General features: G+C 39.9%; 1 protein-coding gene across 1 annotated transcript in view; it reads left to right on the forward strand.

Moving 5' to 3' along the window:
- The window catches only part of SPTLC3 (serine palmitoyltransferase long chain base subunit 3), a 55,919-nt gene that overhangs the window by 6,624 nt on the left and 30,994 nt on the right, over positions 1–18,301 (forward strand). Inside the window, exons 4-5 of the mRNA XM_026064175.1 lie at positions 7,498–7,622; positions 8,399–8,492. Coding sequence (XP_025919960.1) covers positions 7,498–7,622; positions 8,399–8,492 — 219 coding nt within the window. The remainder of the gene's footprint in view (positions 1–7,497; positions 7,623–8,398; positions 8,493–18,301) is intronic.

The raw sequence follows: 18,301 nt of genomic DNA on the forward strand, positions 1-18,301 counted from the left end.
CCTGTGGGGTCCTAATCCAAGAAAGCACTTGAATATATTTATAGTTTTCAGCTAATTGACTTCAAAAGTATTGTTCTGCCTAAGTGCCTGGCATGTTCAGGGCTTTGCTTACCAAGATCTCTCTCAAAGCAGCGATAGGTCTTTCTTTAAGAGAAAGATCATTGCACTCCTTTGAGAAGATTTCAGGGAGAGGGGAAAACAAAGAAGAAACAAATAAATTGAACAGCACTGATGCTTGAAAGAATATATGATAGTAAACTGTCCTCTGCTGTCTTCTGCCTGAACTGTTCCTTTTACTACTGTGCAGACTATGGAGTGGGTATAGACTGCTCTCAGATCAGAATGTTGTTGCAGGTGGTTTGCTCTCAGAATACGTTAATATGAAAGTTTTAACATGGTTGTTTAAAAATTTACAAACCTATATTTTATTAAGTAAATTCATTGAGGCTAAACTTCGCTAAATGTAAAGTTCTATGTTCCCAGAAAATATGTGTGTTAACATAGTTCAGAAACTAATGGCAATGTGAACTGTAAAGCCCTACTCCTGCTTTCTCTAAAATAATAATGCACGCGTCACTTTAACAGACATTCCTGTTTAAGTACAGAGGCATAAGAACCTGACAAAAATAGTGAATGGTCTTTCTAGACTTATCCTCCATGACAAGATTTTAGACATTTCTCTCCTTTTTTAATTCTATGCTCTTTTTAAATTATAATAATAATAAAACATTTTCTTAACATAATAGTGTCATTTAAGACACATTCCTGAGGCTTTTGTGGAACTTTCAATCTGAAGGAAAAATATTTTCCTTTTTTAAGGCCAAGCAAACCATTACCCCTCACGAGGATTGTAAGCAGTAGTTCCTTGAAAGCATTAGCTCATTGCTCAGTGGGAGAAAGCAAATCAAATATTAGAGATTTTTAGGAAGCGAACAGAAAGCCAACCATAGAACATCAGTATGCTACTGTATAAAGCTATGGTTTGCTCTCGAGTTCTCTGTGCAGTTCTGGTCAAAAACACTTCGTAGAACTGGAAAACACCAGAGAAGGGCAACAAGGATCATCAATGGTCTGGAGCAGCTTCTTTGTGAAGAACTACTGAGATAGCTGTCTTCGACTGTTCAAAATGCCTGTCTTCAGGCTGGAAAAGAGCCTCAAGGGAAAAGTATAGAAATCTTCAAAATGCTGTGGAGCATGGAAGAGTGGCCAGGGGTTAGCTGTTCATTGCCTCTTGCAGTACAAGATCTACAGGGCATTGCAGGAGGTTGGTAGGAGGTTTCCATATAAACAGCAGGAGGCAGCTCTTCACACAGGAGGCTTGCAGACCTGAGGAACTCATTGCAAAGAATATTGCAGATGCTAAAACTTGGTTTCCTTTTATTCAGGGGGACATTGGCCACATACAGAGGAGAGATCACTGATAGACACTAAAAATACCAAAGCTTTTCTAAGGAAAGTGATTTGAGAATATTGATGGAGAATTGTGCACAATGATTATTTAAAACTGATTCTTGTTTGCTGACTGCAGATCATAATAAAATCAGTAATTTTAAACTTTTTGAAATAAAGCAGATTATCATGCCCTACACACTCCTAGGCTTAGTGCCAGGACAGGGATGTGGGTGTAACGTGAGCAGCTGGTAATTCCAATGCTCTATTTATCTAATTCACCAGTATTCCTTATGGAGATGATATACCTGAGTAGCAGGAGCAAATGTATCATTAGTGAAATTTAAGCAGCCAAGCAGGATTCCTGCCTTTTTGAAAACCTTCTCCTCTGATTATGCCTTGGACCAAAAGAGAAGGTGGAGCCTGCACAGAACACTTGCAAGGTGATTCATTTTGGAGGGCATGGTTAGGAGTTTACATTTTAATGCCTACCTTGTACTCAGCTGCATGGCTTTTTTGTTTGATGGGGATTTTGATATTTGGTTATCTGATTTCCAAAAAGCAAATCTGAAAACCTGTGCCAACATTTAAATTACAGAAGCAGTTCCATCCCCTTTGCTTCCTTGCATTAAGTTTTAAGGCCTAATATGAATTTCTTTCAGCAGATTCTGGAAGGTAGAAATAGTTGTTTGCCTGGTTTTACACCACTTGAAAGCTTTAATGAGGACCAGAGCCCAATTTGTACACAGTATTGTACAAACACAGAAATAAATGGTTCATTCCTCACTTATCAGGCAGTGACAAGGAACTAAAGTTCCCATAATTTAAAGTTTCCAAGTATAAGCTTAGAGAACAATACAGCTGCATAAGTGAGAATTAGTACCTATGTGTTTTATAATCTTGGCTAGTTTCTTATAGGGTAGAGTGTAAATTAGAAAACAGTTAACTAGAGGAATTTTCCTTCTTTGTCATCTCCCACTAACATCATTTTCCTTTTTTGCCTACCCTTTCATGAATAACTGATCCAGTTCATGATCAAAGGATCAGGTTTGTCTCTGGTATTTCAGCATTGCAAAAGTATGCTCTGCAAAGCATGATTAAGCTCTGGACAGTCCAACTCCCGGCAGATGGAACTGAAGGCATTTGGAGTAACTAAGGGTTCTGTGATCTGTTTAAAACCTAAAATATCTACAGTATACACAGTTATCTATGTACCTGCAGATCCTTAGAAACTTAAAGACACTGCCATCCAGTCTGTGACACTGAAGAGGCTGGACTTCAACCGTAAATTTTAGCTGCGTATTTTTATAAAGGAAAAAAAGCAAACAAAACTGGAAGAAGGAAACTTCAAAACTTCAGTTTTGTTAAAATGAATCTACTCTTTTCTGAGATTCAGTTAATGATACAAGTACATTATTGTATCTATGACTCCTGCAGTACCTTTGTGGTATGAAAACCCTATCATCTGACATCAATATTAAGAAAATGTCAACATTTTCTTCTTTCAAATGCTTCTTCAGAACCCACTTCTCTTGGGGCTGTCTTATACACATGCAGGGTAAAATGAGGCAACTGCATAGTGTTACCTTGTGCTTCTCTCCCACTCTCTCATCAGCATGTATCATTCTACAAGTTTAGGATTCACTCCTGTACTGGTCTCTGCGGGACAGTGATACTGTCCGGATCATTCACTCTTGTGCAAATAAATAATACACTTTCTACATGTTCTACTTCTTTCTGCTTCTAATAACCCATTTAATCTTGCATTTATAAAAGTGTGTATGTGCTTCAGTAATGTTATTTTTTCATCTCTGACAAATATCTTACCAGATGGAGGCCTCAGTTTATGACCTTGTTTCAAATGTGGCAGGGAAGCTTAGGATCATGTTGTTTTGTTCACTACTCAGCTCGAGATACCTCTGAAAAGTTGCCATTTTCATAGAGTAATGGTTCTTTTTCACACTGATCCATAAGATTCACAGCTGCTCTTCATGTGTGGAAATGACTTTTATGGGAATCCTTTAAGTGAGTCCTTTTTCACTCAAAGGCTTGTTGCTTGCATCGGTTTACTAATCCAGCTTTTGTTTAGCTTGAAGTAAACAGGTATTTTCCTGCCTGCCTGGGTTTTAAAATTACAAATAAAAAAGATATTAAAAGATACTGCTTCACATTTGTTATCACATATTGTTAGCACATAAAAACCTGGAACACTATCCTGGGCAGACTATATTGGGCAGACTAACCAGTGGTATAAACCATCTTGTCTGAGCTGAAAGAAGTGTCAAGGCTAAATAATAAACTGTTTGGTTCATGGGAAGTGAATTTCCAAGCTTTGCATCTAGTAGACTGACAGTGATTTCTAACTCCAGAGCACAGAGTAAGCCTATAAAAGCCTGCCATAGCAAAAGGTACTTCATGTTCCCTGTCCCCAGAGTGCAGAGACAAGCTTAGAGAGGGAACTGGGTCACCAGATTCTGAAAGGAGGGGATTTACTTTTCAAAGGGTGGGAAACTGTGGAGGAGGCTAACATTGTGAAAGTCCCCACTTTTGATAAAGATCTTTGATTTTACTTTCCATGACACCTATATAATCTTGAAACAAAATAACAACAGCTGCTACACCTGCTGTCTTCTTTTGCATGCAACTGTTCCACAAGGAGGGAATGACTTTTGAAAGAAACTGTTTCTATTTGGTCTCTTACAGGTGCAGATGGCTTTCTCTCAAATCTTTCGTAGTAAGGTGGCATACATTATTTAGCTGTATTTTAGTTGTATACCAACTTCTCAGGTCAGACCAACCTGGAGTAAACATAAGAATTAGATAGACTATGGGGAAAAATCTAATGTCTATATTTATGCATACAGTATGTCTGTGTATACAGTATATCTATTTATTAATAATAATATACTTAGCATATCGCTTTTGCATTTACCAGATCATGATGCTGGTCTGAATCCATCAAAACACAGAATATTTTCAGGGTCAGAATAAAATGAGTTAACACTGCTGAGTGTATGTTTAATGAAGACCAGTGTAATTAGTCTTTCTTATGTGGCTTGAGATGTAGCGGCTTGTGCCTGTGGAAGTTTCTTTGGATCAGATTCACATCAGTCTGGTAGTGCTCTTTTGGCTTGTTGGGGTGGTCCCTGCAACCACCTGGAAATCCTAGTGGATGAACCTCATTCCTCCAGATCATATCCTTCTCCTTGTTTCCCCCAGTGAAGGGTCATATAATTGGTACAGCTTGTATGGTGGCTAAGGAATCTCCCAGGCTGGAAAAATATTCTAATATGGTTAAATAATTGCATAACTTATTAACTAAATACCCCTTTTACTTTAAACCTGGGGAAATGAAAGCTTGTATGCTTCATCAGCTCTACTTTTCCTAATGCATGTGGCTGTCACTAGCCTCCCGCTGATCACTAGCCTAATAACTGATGTGTATCGTATTACTCCTGCAACACCTCACCTACCACCTACAATGCTACCATTATAATTAGAGTAATTCAAAGCTAATGCTGATTTTGCAAATCCTTGTCATTCGGGTTTTGGTTTTGCAAACCCAAACCCCAATTGATTCTTATCTTTAGTCCAGGGTTTGTAGGCAATAGTGATATACCATAATATCTAAATTCACTGTTAGGATTAGTAGATAATAAATAGGAATAAGTCACTTTCATAATGTTTAATCCTTCACCATCACAAAATCAATAAAACGAGGTCAAAAGTGTGCTATTCCTTTCTGGTTCATCTAAGATAATAGGTGCTTGAATAGAATAATCTGTAGCAAGTCAAGGTCTGCTGATTTTTAAAACTAGAAAATATATGATGCAACCCCAAAAAGCTCCACCCCAGTAGTGTCAGAGTTACCCCTGGAAGAGTCAGGGACAATTTTCTCATGCTTTAAAATGCCTGCCTTTCAAAGCACACCCTGCTTGTCTCTCATTTTTTCCCATGCCCAGCCTACTCCTAATTCATGCTCTAACCATAGTGTGGCTGGCTTCAAGTTTCCATTTCAGATTTCATCTTCTGTTTGTGTGTCCATAGTACTAAAGTGACAAAACACACCTGTAAGGAACACTAGGGCAGCTGACCATGCTGGAATCCACAGTTACCCATGAGTGCTGTAACCAGGTGGAAGACTAACCAGGCCAAAAATGCAAAAATACAGAGATAATCATAAGGATAGCTTGAGACTGACTGGGCTCACAAGCTAAGACATAGAGCTTCATACATTTATGTCTGTGACCTCTCCAGTGAGCAGCTCAACTCTGAAACATCATATGTTTCTGTATTTCATGGAGCTTAGCTACTAAGAGCTGAGGATCTGAGCTGGCTGTGTGTCTTTGGAGCTGCAAGTGCAAGGAGTAGCCATCCTTAAAGAGCTTCATACAGAGTCAGCTCACATCCTACTGCAGGTTCTGCAGAGACACTCACATTTTTCTAAATCATGTCACCTAACACGTCAGGAGGTCTTCTTAGCAGGAGCATAGTACCAGAGACAACCCAACTCAATGTGCTTGTTGTATCATCTAATGTGACATGCAGAGTTGCAGAATTCAGGATATATGTAGGCAGTGCAGAGACACTCATGAAACTCTGCAGGAGTCAGCTCAGGTCTAGCAGAGCCTCTGGGCAAAATCACTGCATCACTGTTCTCCAGTGTCCATGTAATCCAGGTTTTTCCAGTAGCCAGGTGATCCTTGCTCCTTATCTCCCTGGCTGTTGGACAGTTGCCTGCCTGGGTGGTATTTTTCAGTTCTATTTCCAAGTGAATGCTATTCTTACAAACCACTTTGTATATTTAATGAGAAAAAGTAATGAAAATGCTACCTCACTGCAACCAGCTGAATTAGTGTTGTTGTTCAAATCATACTGCTGCCATTTTTATTTGGATTTGCTTTTAATGAGCCTCCCTCTGTGAGGAAGATAAGATCACCTTCCTGACTCATTGCTCTTGTCAAGACAGCATAGCCAAGCTTCTGTTTTCCCTCCATTCTTCTGCCCTTTGTCCACCACAACAAACAGATTTCTCATTCCCATCAATATAATGCCCTTCACTAATTCACTTCGCTTATTTTATTGTGACATCAATTCCTGCCTCACAAGCGAGATGAGATGTTTGCTATATGAATTCTTCTTCTGTTTCCTGCTCGCGGCCTTGTTCCCAGGGGAAATGCTCTATCAGAATCCACAGGCCACTCTCTTTCCTGCAGATCATCCTGTAAGAATTCCTTCTGCCTTGGTACCTCCAGTACACAGCCAGGCCACCAAAGGCTAGACAGCTGGCAAGCTGAGATGATTCATTACCGTTCAAAGTTATTTGTTATCTCATCCTCTTAACACCACTCTTTTCTTTTTCCCTTTTGTGTTTTGGTCGTATTCAGTTGTAAGCTGCTGGAGAAAGACACTATTGTTTTTGGACAACTGGAGCACATTATTGGTTTGGAGCCTGCAGGACTTAGTATTAGATAAGTGAGATGCAATAAGAAAGCCTCTCTAATGCTGTCTTGGCATTTATGTTTGATTACTAAGAGGGAGGAAAGAGAGTTATCATCACTTATTAGAGCAGCATAGCTTTTGACTTCTGAAGTAGAAACTTTCATTTGTCTATACATATAAAACCATAATTAAGGATTTTGTACGCATATGCACAGAAGCACCCAGGGAAAAATGGGAGATATTTTTTTTGTTGTTTTTTGCTTTCTCTCTCATCCAGAGAGAACTCAAGAATGTCTAAGGTGTTTGTCCTAAATTTCCTATAAAAAGGAGGTATATTTTCCATGTTAGCAAAAACAAACAAATAAAAATGAATCTTCAGGATAAACTAGATCAAAAACTGTTATCGTGTGAAAAGGAAACTGTCACAGAAACTGCTTTGCTACCTTAAGAGCAGCAGTATTTGTTATCATAGATTATAGCTGGTTTGCATTCTTCCATTTTCCAGTTTATGCCACATATACAAGAGCAAAACCTTCATCAGATCTAAAAGTTCCATCTAATTTAATGGCACGCTTCTGGCTTGTTCTTTTGTATGCTTTGTATTCTTAGAATTAATAACTTTTACAGTCTAATGAGTTTTAAGATTGCCTGTGCTTACTTCTGCAGGCACTCTGGACAAGCACATAGAACTGGAGAAACTAGTGGCCAGGTTCCTTGGTGTGGAAGATGCCATGGTGTTTGGCATGGGCTTTGCAACTAACTCTATGAATATTCCAGCCCTTGTTGGGAAGGTGAGTACTTCCTTAAGGAACACCTAAAACGATTTTAAAAAATCAATTGTTCTAACAACTGTTGCAGTAGTCTGTCCACACATTAAATGGAAAGGCTTGATCTAGGCATAAAACTCAGGAACCCCTGAGTCATAAGGCTGATGACCTCATGGCCCTGGCTATGCTCTTTCATCATTCTCTATCTCTGGGTATTGCTATGACACATATCTGGCATCTATTTAAGGATCAGTGATATGGTTATATGGCTTCTCTTAACCAAGTCACTTTCCCCTAAAGAGTGAACAAATGTTGCCTCCTATGTCACAGGTGTTGTGGGATGAAGTATTTTGGGCTGATTCTTTCCCTATTTGCACAGAGATTGAGCAGGAATAATTGCCCAGATGCTTGTGATGAAAGAGGATGATTAGGATATTTTTATAACACTTTCAGAAAAGAGGAAACACAATCGTATTATTCCTGATAAATGGACCTTTGGCTAGCCTTGAAAGCTGGCTGGTCTTGCAAATGGAAGACCAAAGTTAAGGCCATGTGACAGAAATTTCCTAGTTGTAGGAAATATTTGGTCCCCTCACACCTCCCAGGAATTTCTGGGAATCCAATACCACAGTTTGTCTGCCCTCGCCGTAGAGTTCTGGCATCCCCAGAGAGGTGGCAGAAATTCTAATTCACCTTTAAAACTTACAGCTTAATTGGTACAATGTCTGTGCACACGCACATGCAGACTTGTGGACAGCCTCACAACTCATGCAGATCCTTACTGTACTCCTTCTCCACAGGGCTGCCTCATTTTAAGTGATGAGTTGAACCACGCTTCTCTCGTTCTTGGTGCAAGGCTTTCAGGTGCTACTATTAGAATCTTCAAGCATAATAGTAAGTATTGAAGTTGGAAATATTTAGTGACAGAGATGTTTGTACCTCCAAGGCAAGAGTGCTTCTCTGCAATGCATGCTTTGCTGTCAGTTCCCAGATAATGCTTTTATCCAGGCAGAAGGATTTAACTGTTCATATTACAAGTGATTTCTAAGGGGAAACAATTAGCTATGTAAGATAATTACTCTTGTGCATGATCTGGGTCATCAGGTTGGACCTTAATTTTCAAAACCTGGGGTCTACACCTTGTTGCTGTCTTTTTGACATGCTGAATGATTGTGTGCTGCTGAAAAGGTTTTGGTTTTTTTGTCACTTTAACCAAAATACATACAAACATACTTAGAATAACATACACAAACTGTGATTTATCAGAAATGCTCCACACTTCCTGCCTCTGTTTCTAGCAGGTTCAATGCTACCACAGTTACACACATGTGGCATCCCTTTGAAATTGCTACCCTGAACTCCTAGGGGTTTTACCAAATATGCAGATGGTAATAATAACAGCATCATCGCAAATACTCTTCAAAGTATCATTTTAGTGTAGAAATCATGTTAATACCACACATTAACTTTGTAAACCACGTAATTATCCCTTAAATGCTCATGCTTTTTAACTTTTATTTAGTTAATGTTGCTGTGGTCACAGTCAGAGACATTATGACTGGCTTTGATGATTAGAGCTTGTTTGCCCTTTTTCTTGCCTTTATTCCCCATTGCACTTGCCATTTTCATCCCCACTACTGCCACCAGGCAGTGATTGCAGGAGGGATAGGCAGTGAATGCAGCAGAGGTTAAGAAGCTGGATAAGTGGTAAGGAATGAGAGAAGAGGTCTGATCACCTTTGCTAATAGCTAATACAATCCCTGCTTTCTAAGTGTTGTGCTCAGCCCTGAGGTGAGCAAAAATGAATTAGGTATGTGTTATAAAAGGCCTAAGGATCCCTTGGAATGAAAGGTATACTATAAATGTAATTAATAGAAAACATTATTATAATTCATATCTATTCATAACTGGACAAGAAGCAATTTCTGAAGATCACTCAAGAATTAAGGATCATGTGAACCAGAACATTTTTACAAAAGTAATTGTTCATAGATTGGCCCATAACATATGCAAACTTGGTCCATTTTCACAATCTAGATAGGCTGGGCATGGCTTCTATACCAGTGTTCTCTCAACAATTCCTTAGATTGTTCAGTGCCTTATCCCACTTAAACTTAGGTTTGCATTACACCTTGCAGGATGGCCTCTCACTACCCAAATCCAAATGTTCTCAGTCTCTCCACCCATTTAGCACTGTGTGCAGCCCAGCTGGCTTGCACTGTTTCCCACAGTGTTTCAAAGACCATTCCACTTTGAGGAATGTATTACTCTCAACTCCTAGGGAAGCAGAGAAGACATTGCTTTGGGCTGTGATACTCACTTTAAGGAATGCAAACTCTAACCATCTGCCAATATTTCATTCCATTCCCAAGAAGCTGATACCTAATCAGTCTCTGCTTGGGCTTATGCTAAATAAAAACTGATGGTCTGTGTAAATATTGCATGAACCTAAAAATAATAGTGACCTAATCCAGCAAGCACCAATCTAGCATTGGAAAACTTAGGCAATCCTTTTAAGTACCTCAGCAAACATTAGTGGAAGCCCATTAAGGTTACTATAGAAAAACTCAGTTTTCTAGATTAGAGATCTGATTTGCCAAAGTCAGTCTTCTCTGCCATTTCTGAGACACTACTTTAACTAATTTTCACAATGAAACTGTGGAAACATATGGAAATATTGTATGGAATTTGAGTGTTAGCTTTTGTCATCACAAATTTGTAGGCGTTGAATTATGTGTATGTGTATATATATGTAAAAAATATACACACACACACACAATTATATACATAAATATATATATACATATATACACATATACACATAATGTATACATAATATATATATATACTCTGATACTTCTATATTTATCTTTATATATATATATATATATATATATATATATATGAGTTGCACTTACAGAGCACTTCATACAAAGAAGCTTCACACATTTATGCTCTTTTTCTCAGCCCACTGTGAGCTTCTCTGTATGGTAGTTCCATGGCTAGGAAGTTCCTGTAAGTATTTCTTTAATCACACCCATGAGTTACATATCACCACAATTTCCTTGTCTAATGACAAGTAGTAGAACTAGGAAGTGCTTAGTGAAGCCTGTAGAAGGTCATTTTAAGCAGATTTTAAAAATGTATTTCTTCATACAGCAGGTAGGGAACTTCTGAAAGCTGCTGCTACAGAAGGTTGTGGAGTCAGACAAGTAGGTTCAAAAGAGATCAGATAAATTCAGGGGCAGACAAGTTCATAAGTGGATATTGAAAGAAATAATCAAGGATGTGCCTTCTAACATCTCTAGAATGACAGTTGAGGATAATTGTGAAGTTTGAGAGGAACAGACCATAGGAAGTGGCTAGGCAAAATAGCATGCTAAATAGATCTCCTATTGCCACCATCAGAGGCAGAATACTGGGCCTCATGGACCTTGGTCTGACCAGTAAGATTTTTTGTATGTTCTTCATTGACCATTCACAGTTAATGGACCATCTTTCATCCAAGGCACTTCACTGCTAATGACCCCCTGAAGTGTAGCATGACTGGCACTACAGAGCATGACCTTGGCTCACTTGAAGCAGACCTCAGAGGGTGCCACACTGTAGCACTTGTGGAAGACAACCAGAAAGTCCTTCAGATAGGCCTAGTCCAAATCTGCAAGCACAGCCAAGTTATGTAATCCATTTCAGGTACAGTTGTCACCTGCCATCAGCAAAGAGAAATTGTTGTTTTGAAGCTCTCAAAATCACATGTATGGAAATACATTTATGTGCTGTTTGCTTTGGAGAAAATAGGTTGTATGTTGGGAAAGGATAGCAGTGGTTATGGTTATCCAGCATCACTGCCTTTGTAGGATGCACACTGTTTCACCCAAAACCAAGCAGACAGCATTCTTCTCTAAGGATCTGAGAATAGTGTAATACAAGACTATATAGCAAAAAATTAAGGACACATGACCTAAACTACCAACTTGTGTTAAGAGGATTCTTCTCTTTCCAATTAGGCAGGTGCTTGTTTGCTTTGCTAGTTTGGAGCTATGTTGCTACCAGATTATCCTCCTTGCTAATGTGTGGAGATATAGCACATATACAGGCACACACACGTGCCCAAAATGTCAGATTCTGTTAGTGCTGGTCATGCTTACGAACAGGGGAAGTAAGTTATTATCTATGTTATACTGCTTGATGCAAAGGGAAGGTTCCTTATGTTGTATTGTCCCTGTGGAGGTACAGAAAACTTCGCACCTGGAGTTGCCACTGCAAAATCTTTAATAAGCACTAATTTCAGCATCAGGTAGTAATGTGTACTGTCTTACTTTCTGAAACCCTCTTCTGCATTCTGGCAATACCACCTCACTTCCAAGAAGAGGGAATCAACGCGTGTCATTTCATAAAATTAAATCAATGATCCTTTACAGAGCATGGCCCCTACCTCCAGTCAGAGCATTACTGTGTCAAAGGCTTGGTTAGGGCATTTTGATGAGTGGTTGGAACAATTCTCCAGAAAGGTGCAAAGAAAGGAAACAATGAGTAAAACCAAGTCCTGTTCCCAGACGGATTAGGGCTTAATATGCAATTTATTCTTACATATAAATATGGAGCCAAGCTGTCTGCTGGCATGAGTTGGCTCATCTCCTTGGGAGCTGTGCCAAGTTACACACATACTCTTTGACCCAGTATTGCCCTATACAAAACACTGTAGAAGAGATGCCAGGCGTTACTGCCACTCGTGACTCAGACATGCTGTCTGGGTAGTATACTCAAAAAATAAATTCAAATTGGCCAGCAGATTTTGGAGTTAACTTTTTTGCTATCAGAATGCAGTTTGAGAAACCAGGTTCGTTCCATGCTCCTTGTTGCTTACATCATCCTCTTTTGAAATGCAGTGTAATACCCTTGATAAAACTGCCTAGAATGTTTGGCTGTGACTTCCTTGGTTACTTATGTATAGAAGGTGCACTGAGAGAAGGGTGAGGTGTGAATAATGTTTGTTGAAGTTACTATAAATGGTTATCAAAATGAGGAAGAATAATTATGTAATGATTTAGTGAAGCAATGAGATATTTTCTGAACCAACTGCTTCCTGAATATTCAAAAAAATGCACAGGGTGTTCTAGACCTCTTAGGAAAGGAGGCCTAGCCTCTTTCCTAACAAGTTTGACATTGTAAATCTCTCTCACCTCCCTTTTTTTTCCCTCAAATGGAAAAATTATTTTCAGAAAAAATTATAGGGAAACTTTTCTGTGAAAATTTTATCATAGAACAAGAGAGGAAAATTTGCCATTTTAAAACTATTACTGCTGCCTATCCATCCTTCAAAGTGTTTTCTGTAACTAATTCTGTAAGAATGTAAAATTATTTTATTTTATTTCAAAGCATATAATCTGTAATATTGGATCTATTTGTCATAATGGAAAAGTAAATAATTATACTTATTTCATTAGTAAATAATCCCTATTATGAATCACCTTAGTGATGTATAATATTCTTATTCTTACAAAAGTTAAGGGAATTTATTTTTAATAAATGGGTGGCTGTCCTAGTTATTACACTTTTCACAGAAAAATCTGAATAGTTTTCCTAAAATTGACAAAATTGTTAGACATCTATGCTTCTCCCAAGTAAAATAACAGGTATTTAGATGTTTCTTCTTTCTGAGAAACACAATTAAGTTGCATGAGAAGGTTTTCAAGCCTTAAGGTGAATGATAGAGCAAAAAGGAGCTGAGGACCTGTGAGTCCATTTTATTCAGATATAGGAATGTACCTGACTGCTGGTGAACAAACCTTTTCTCGTAAACAGGAGACTGGAATTTACAGGCTGGGGTTGAGAGAAGCACACAGACACACCCACAGGTCACCCATGTGAGAGAAATTTAGGAAAATCCTCCAGTTCAGTCCTATAACCAAAAACTACTGAATGGAGCATTCCCTTCCTGTGGGTTCTCCTTAGTAGTGTTGCTAGTCTTCACCCTGCCAGGGTAGCCCCAGTAGGCCACAGGGTGTTAAACCTCTAAGGGACATTTTCTGTTCCAGTGACCCCCACTCTGCTGTGTGGGTGTAGTCTTGAGCACCCACTTAAATGCAGTTAAGGCAATATTTTCTTTTTTGAAAGGGATCACAATTAAAATCTGTAGGTTGCCTGCTTGTAGAGTCAGTCCTGATTTGCACCATGATCTTTCATTGTAGGTGAAGTGAAATGTACCTCTCCAAGAATACACATGGTCTATAGCTGAAGCACATGTAAACATACCTGGCCTAGTTTCAGCTAACAGCTGGTGGCACAGCACTCAGAAAAAGCCAAGTAGCCAAGTGAGGCCCGTTTGTGAATCACAGCTTTTCTGTTTCCTGAAGATAGTCATTGTAATGACTGAAATCTGCCCTATACCATCTTCCTGATATTTGCACTGCAAGAAGTGAAACGTGGTCTTCTAAAATCTTTCTCTTGCACATCACCCAGCCTTTTTCAGTCTCACTGAATGTCATTTAGCTTGTTGCCAGTGAAATGAGCTGAGGTACAGAGGAGATCTTGCAGTCACCTGCCATGTGACTAGGAAGCTCATGGCTTAAAAATAAGCATTCTTGCATGCAGTTTCTTTTTCTTTTATTTCTTACCAGCACTGAGCATTCTGCTGCTGGGCCCTTCTGCCTGCTCCTTGGGGGCTCAAGTAATTCTGTCTTTAGAACAGTCTGCAAGATTTCTTAACCCAGTGGTAAGAGCTTTAAATCTGACTAGATTTAAGATGGAATTTGTCAGGTTCATAAATAGGGATTACAGATTGTGGTTCCTGCAGTAGTAGATTGACTCAGGCCTGTTTTCAAAACCCCAAGCATGAGTGTGGACCTAAGTAAAATTGCTTGGTGAAAATATGAATCAGTCCTAAATTTATGCGCTACTATTTTTAGTGGGCTAGAACAGTTCTGACTTGCCCATAAAACGTCTGCCTGTCTTCTCCCCTGCTATGGTGTGGGCACCATTCCAGTTGCCATTTCCTGTGCAGTGATTTTTGAGGGAGTGAGGAAGGATCTGCACTTCTGCACTTGAAATGTGATGGTGATAGCAACATGGCCCAACAGTTGGTGGGGGGTAGCAAGAGGAAGGGAGACTAAAACTTCTCCCCACCACAGTGGCAGTAGTGGCACAGCATTTTGCTAGATTGTGCCAGGTGTCTGGTGTTACCCACCAGGTCTGGACTCCAGAGAGCATCTCCCACCCTCCTCAAGTGACCCACAAGGGGTCTCAGGCCCTTTCAAGTATATTGGGGATACAGTCTCTGCTGCCTTTATTACCTGCAGCAGTGGGAATTTGAACAGTGAATATTGTAGCCCAGGAAGAGACTGACTTATCACCCATCCCATTTTATGTTTAAGACAATCTTTTGCTAATGTCACATACTTTAAAGCACTTTTTCAGAACCTCTGACCTTCTTCTTGGTTAAATATTATCCAAAATCCCTTTAACCTTTTAATAAAACATGAAAAGTAAAACCAAATAGCTATCCATTAATCAGCCTGTGATTTTATCAGGGGTTTTCTCTCACAGCAGTTCTGGGTCTTGTACTGGTGTTGGATGAGAGCCTATCTGTTCATTCAGTGGACAGATGTGCTTCTAACTACATCCAGGTGAATGCTGTTCATTTTAGCCCGTATAAGAGGATGCTGTCAAGGCTTGAGATTTGTTTATTCATCCTAGTTCTACTGCATTTTTCCTATGTAAGCTCAAACAAGTAAATTGCAGTCGCATTTTCAGGTTTAGATTTGTAATTGCATAAGCAGTTTGTGAGAATGTCATGGATATTCACAGAAATCAGGCTGTGTGGTAAAAAAAAAATTCCAGTTCTCTTCATTGCAAGGGCATTTCAACATGCAGAGTACGTGATAGTATGAAGAAGACAGGCAATTGCAAAGCACAACCAAGCACCTCGGTTAGATGAAAATCTGGTCTCTAATCTGGTGCTTGAATCCACATTTAAAAATTGGGGATCAGTGTAATACATACCTAACTCCTCCTTATGCACCTTGTCAGAGCGTTGTGAAAGACAGTAAGGGATTTTGGGGTGTTCTCACAAATCAGCTGATTGATGACAGATCTGTGTCAGGCAGGTGTGAGCTGTTCAGGTTTCCGAACAAAATATATTCTCCTGCATGGACAACAGATGTGAATTTATGTTAATCCAACTCTGGCATTTCTCAATCTGCTCAGCCAAATTATTGCTTTGGAGTTCATATGCGTGTGCCATGAGGACACACATATAGAAAGAGAAAACACAGCTATCTGGAGCTGTTGTAGTTAACACTGAAAGAAATTTTAGGCCAGTAGAAGGTCATCAGATTTCAGTGCAAATATATACTCCAGAAAAAAAAAAAGAAAGAAAGAAAAGAAAAGTGGAAAACTGCATTTGCATGGCTGTAAGCAAGCAAACAGATAAAATGGGGAAAAACAAAAGGAGTAAATGAACAAGTGAAAATTAGCCAAACTTTTCTTTGGTTGCAAATGAGCTTTTGCAGTAACTTAGTACAAGGTTGTTCCTTTTTTTTTTTTTTTTTTTTTTTTTCTTTTTCCCCCCAGAGGTTTAAGTGGCCCTTGAATTTAAGAAGGGAGGGCACTGTACTAGCTATTACAGAGCGCGGTGAAAGGCACATTACCCACTAAGGTTTTTTCTTCTTTGAAGCCTCTGGCCACTATCAGAGACAAGATCACTGCACTAGATAGATGGACCACAGTTTAATCCAGTTTGGCATGTATTTTCCTGTGACGCATACAGACGCTGATGCAGGGAGAAGACTGGTATATCCTGCTCCTAGCATGCTGTGTCTGCATTTGACCTCTCTGATTTGAAAAAGCCGTTTGACTTGCTAAGTGTGAGTAGGAAGTTGTCTTGAATTGAGGGCTCTTCACTTTCACAGGGCTCAGTATTTACTGGGGGGCAGAGAGGGAAGCCTAAGCCTGTTACTGTGGCTGGAGTAAGCACCCCCTGCCCCATTCCAAAGAAAGATAATCAATGCCGTGATTTCAGAGAAACAACTCCAAGTACTCTCTTGCTGTTCAGAGCTGTGCCAACAGTCAGGGACTTTTCAAAGACTAGTTTCTACTAGAATGAAAACTGCTATTTAAAATCCTATAGGTACTGTTTAGTCCAACAAAAAAGCCTTGCGGTGGTTTCTCTTTGCTGTTGCTTTAGAGATCTGCAAGGAAGGATAGCATCGGAGGGAGGCACTCAAGTCACCCCAGCAAGGACAGAGCCTGGGAAAGCTACAGTGAGAGAGGAGGGGCCGGACGCTGCAGAAGATGCACTGCAGCGCAAGGGAGCTCTTTGCATGGGAGGCTGAGAAGGGGCAGGCAACGGGCCCACACGGGAATACAGCATTTCTCCCCTTCCCCTTTGCAATAGCCAAGGCTAATTAGGGAGGTGTTGTGATTATCAGACATTCACTTGCTAGTCTAATGCTAAAAATGACTGTAGTTTCCCAGTTCTTGAAATGGCAGGAAAACATGGGGGAAGGAGGGCAGGATTTTCAAGATGTGTTTAAAAATAGTGGCTCATTCCAGCCACAGACTGTGTGTGAACTTGTACGAGAGCGTGAAGTGGGAGAAACTGAAAGCAAGAGCGGCGAACACAAGGGGAAGGAAAGGAGAACGTGCTAAGGATAGTAGGGGCCTTTTTATTTTAATTACAAAGGATTCGGCTGACATCATGCAGGAGGTTTTCAGCCCACACAGAGGAACGGTGATGACATCTCCAGCACTGTAATATAGGGATGAGTGGATAAGGGGTGGAGACAGTGTGTCCCAGGAGGAGGCGCAGAGCATGCCTGGGAGAGGGCAGGGGCACCCTGCAGGAGCCTGGGCTTCACCTGCCCTGGAGGCAACACAACACACTGCCACCTGCCCAGGTCCAGACTTGCCTCAAGAACCAGTGGCAGGAGTTGTTGTTGTTACTGTTTCTGTTGTAGTAACTCTGAAGGATCCCAAATGAGGATTTTGTATATCCTCGCTGTATTGAATTCTGAAAAACCCAAGCAACCCACAGTTACTGCTTCAGAAACCTTATTGTTCATATGTAGACAATATGCCACAGGTAGCAGGTGGAAACTGAGGCAAGGTTAGATTCGGTTGTGCTTTGGCTAATTAATGAAGTGAAATTCCTACCACCACCTCCTGGGCCCAGTGAACGGCTGTTAGACTCTACCACTGAGGATCCCAGGCTAGTCATGGTCAAACGAGAGAGCACAGTTATTTTCCCCATAACTGGTTATTCAAGATGGACTTGTGCAACCCATCCCTACCACAGTATTTTACAGTCTAACTATATTTAATAGGCAAATAATTTGATATTAGAAGGTTAGCTGGGGAGGTACTGTTTTCTTTATTTCTTGGCATTCAATATAGCCTGCTGTCTGGAAAGTCCAAGCACATGCACATAGAGAGCACTGCATCTTTATTTTGCCTGAGTAACAGGAGAAGTCTTCTTTAAGAAGATTAAAGGTAATAGATTTTCTTCTCCTTCCAATTTCCCCTTTCCAAATGAGACACTACAAGCACAGAGTAAAAGGGGCAGTAAAATTTCTCTGCCCCTTAACAAAGTATGTGTTGGCTGTTACAGGATTAAGAAAGGGACAGATACACACGTTTTTCAGAATGAGATATCGAAAGCAAAGTGAGATAGCCCTGGTTCTGCAAACACACATCCTTAGCCAGGA

Source organism: Apteryx rowi, unplaced genomic scaffold, assembly GCF_003343035.1.
Source record: "Apteryx rowi isolate R43461 unplaced genomic scaffold, aptRow1 scaffold_21, whole genome shotgun sequence".
Taxonomy (NCBI): domain Eukaryota; kingdom Metazoa; phylum Chordata; class Aves; order Apterygiformes; family Apterygidae; genus Apteryx; species Apteryx rowi.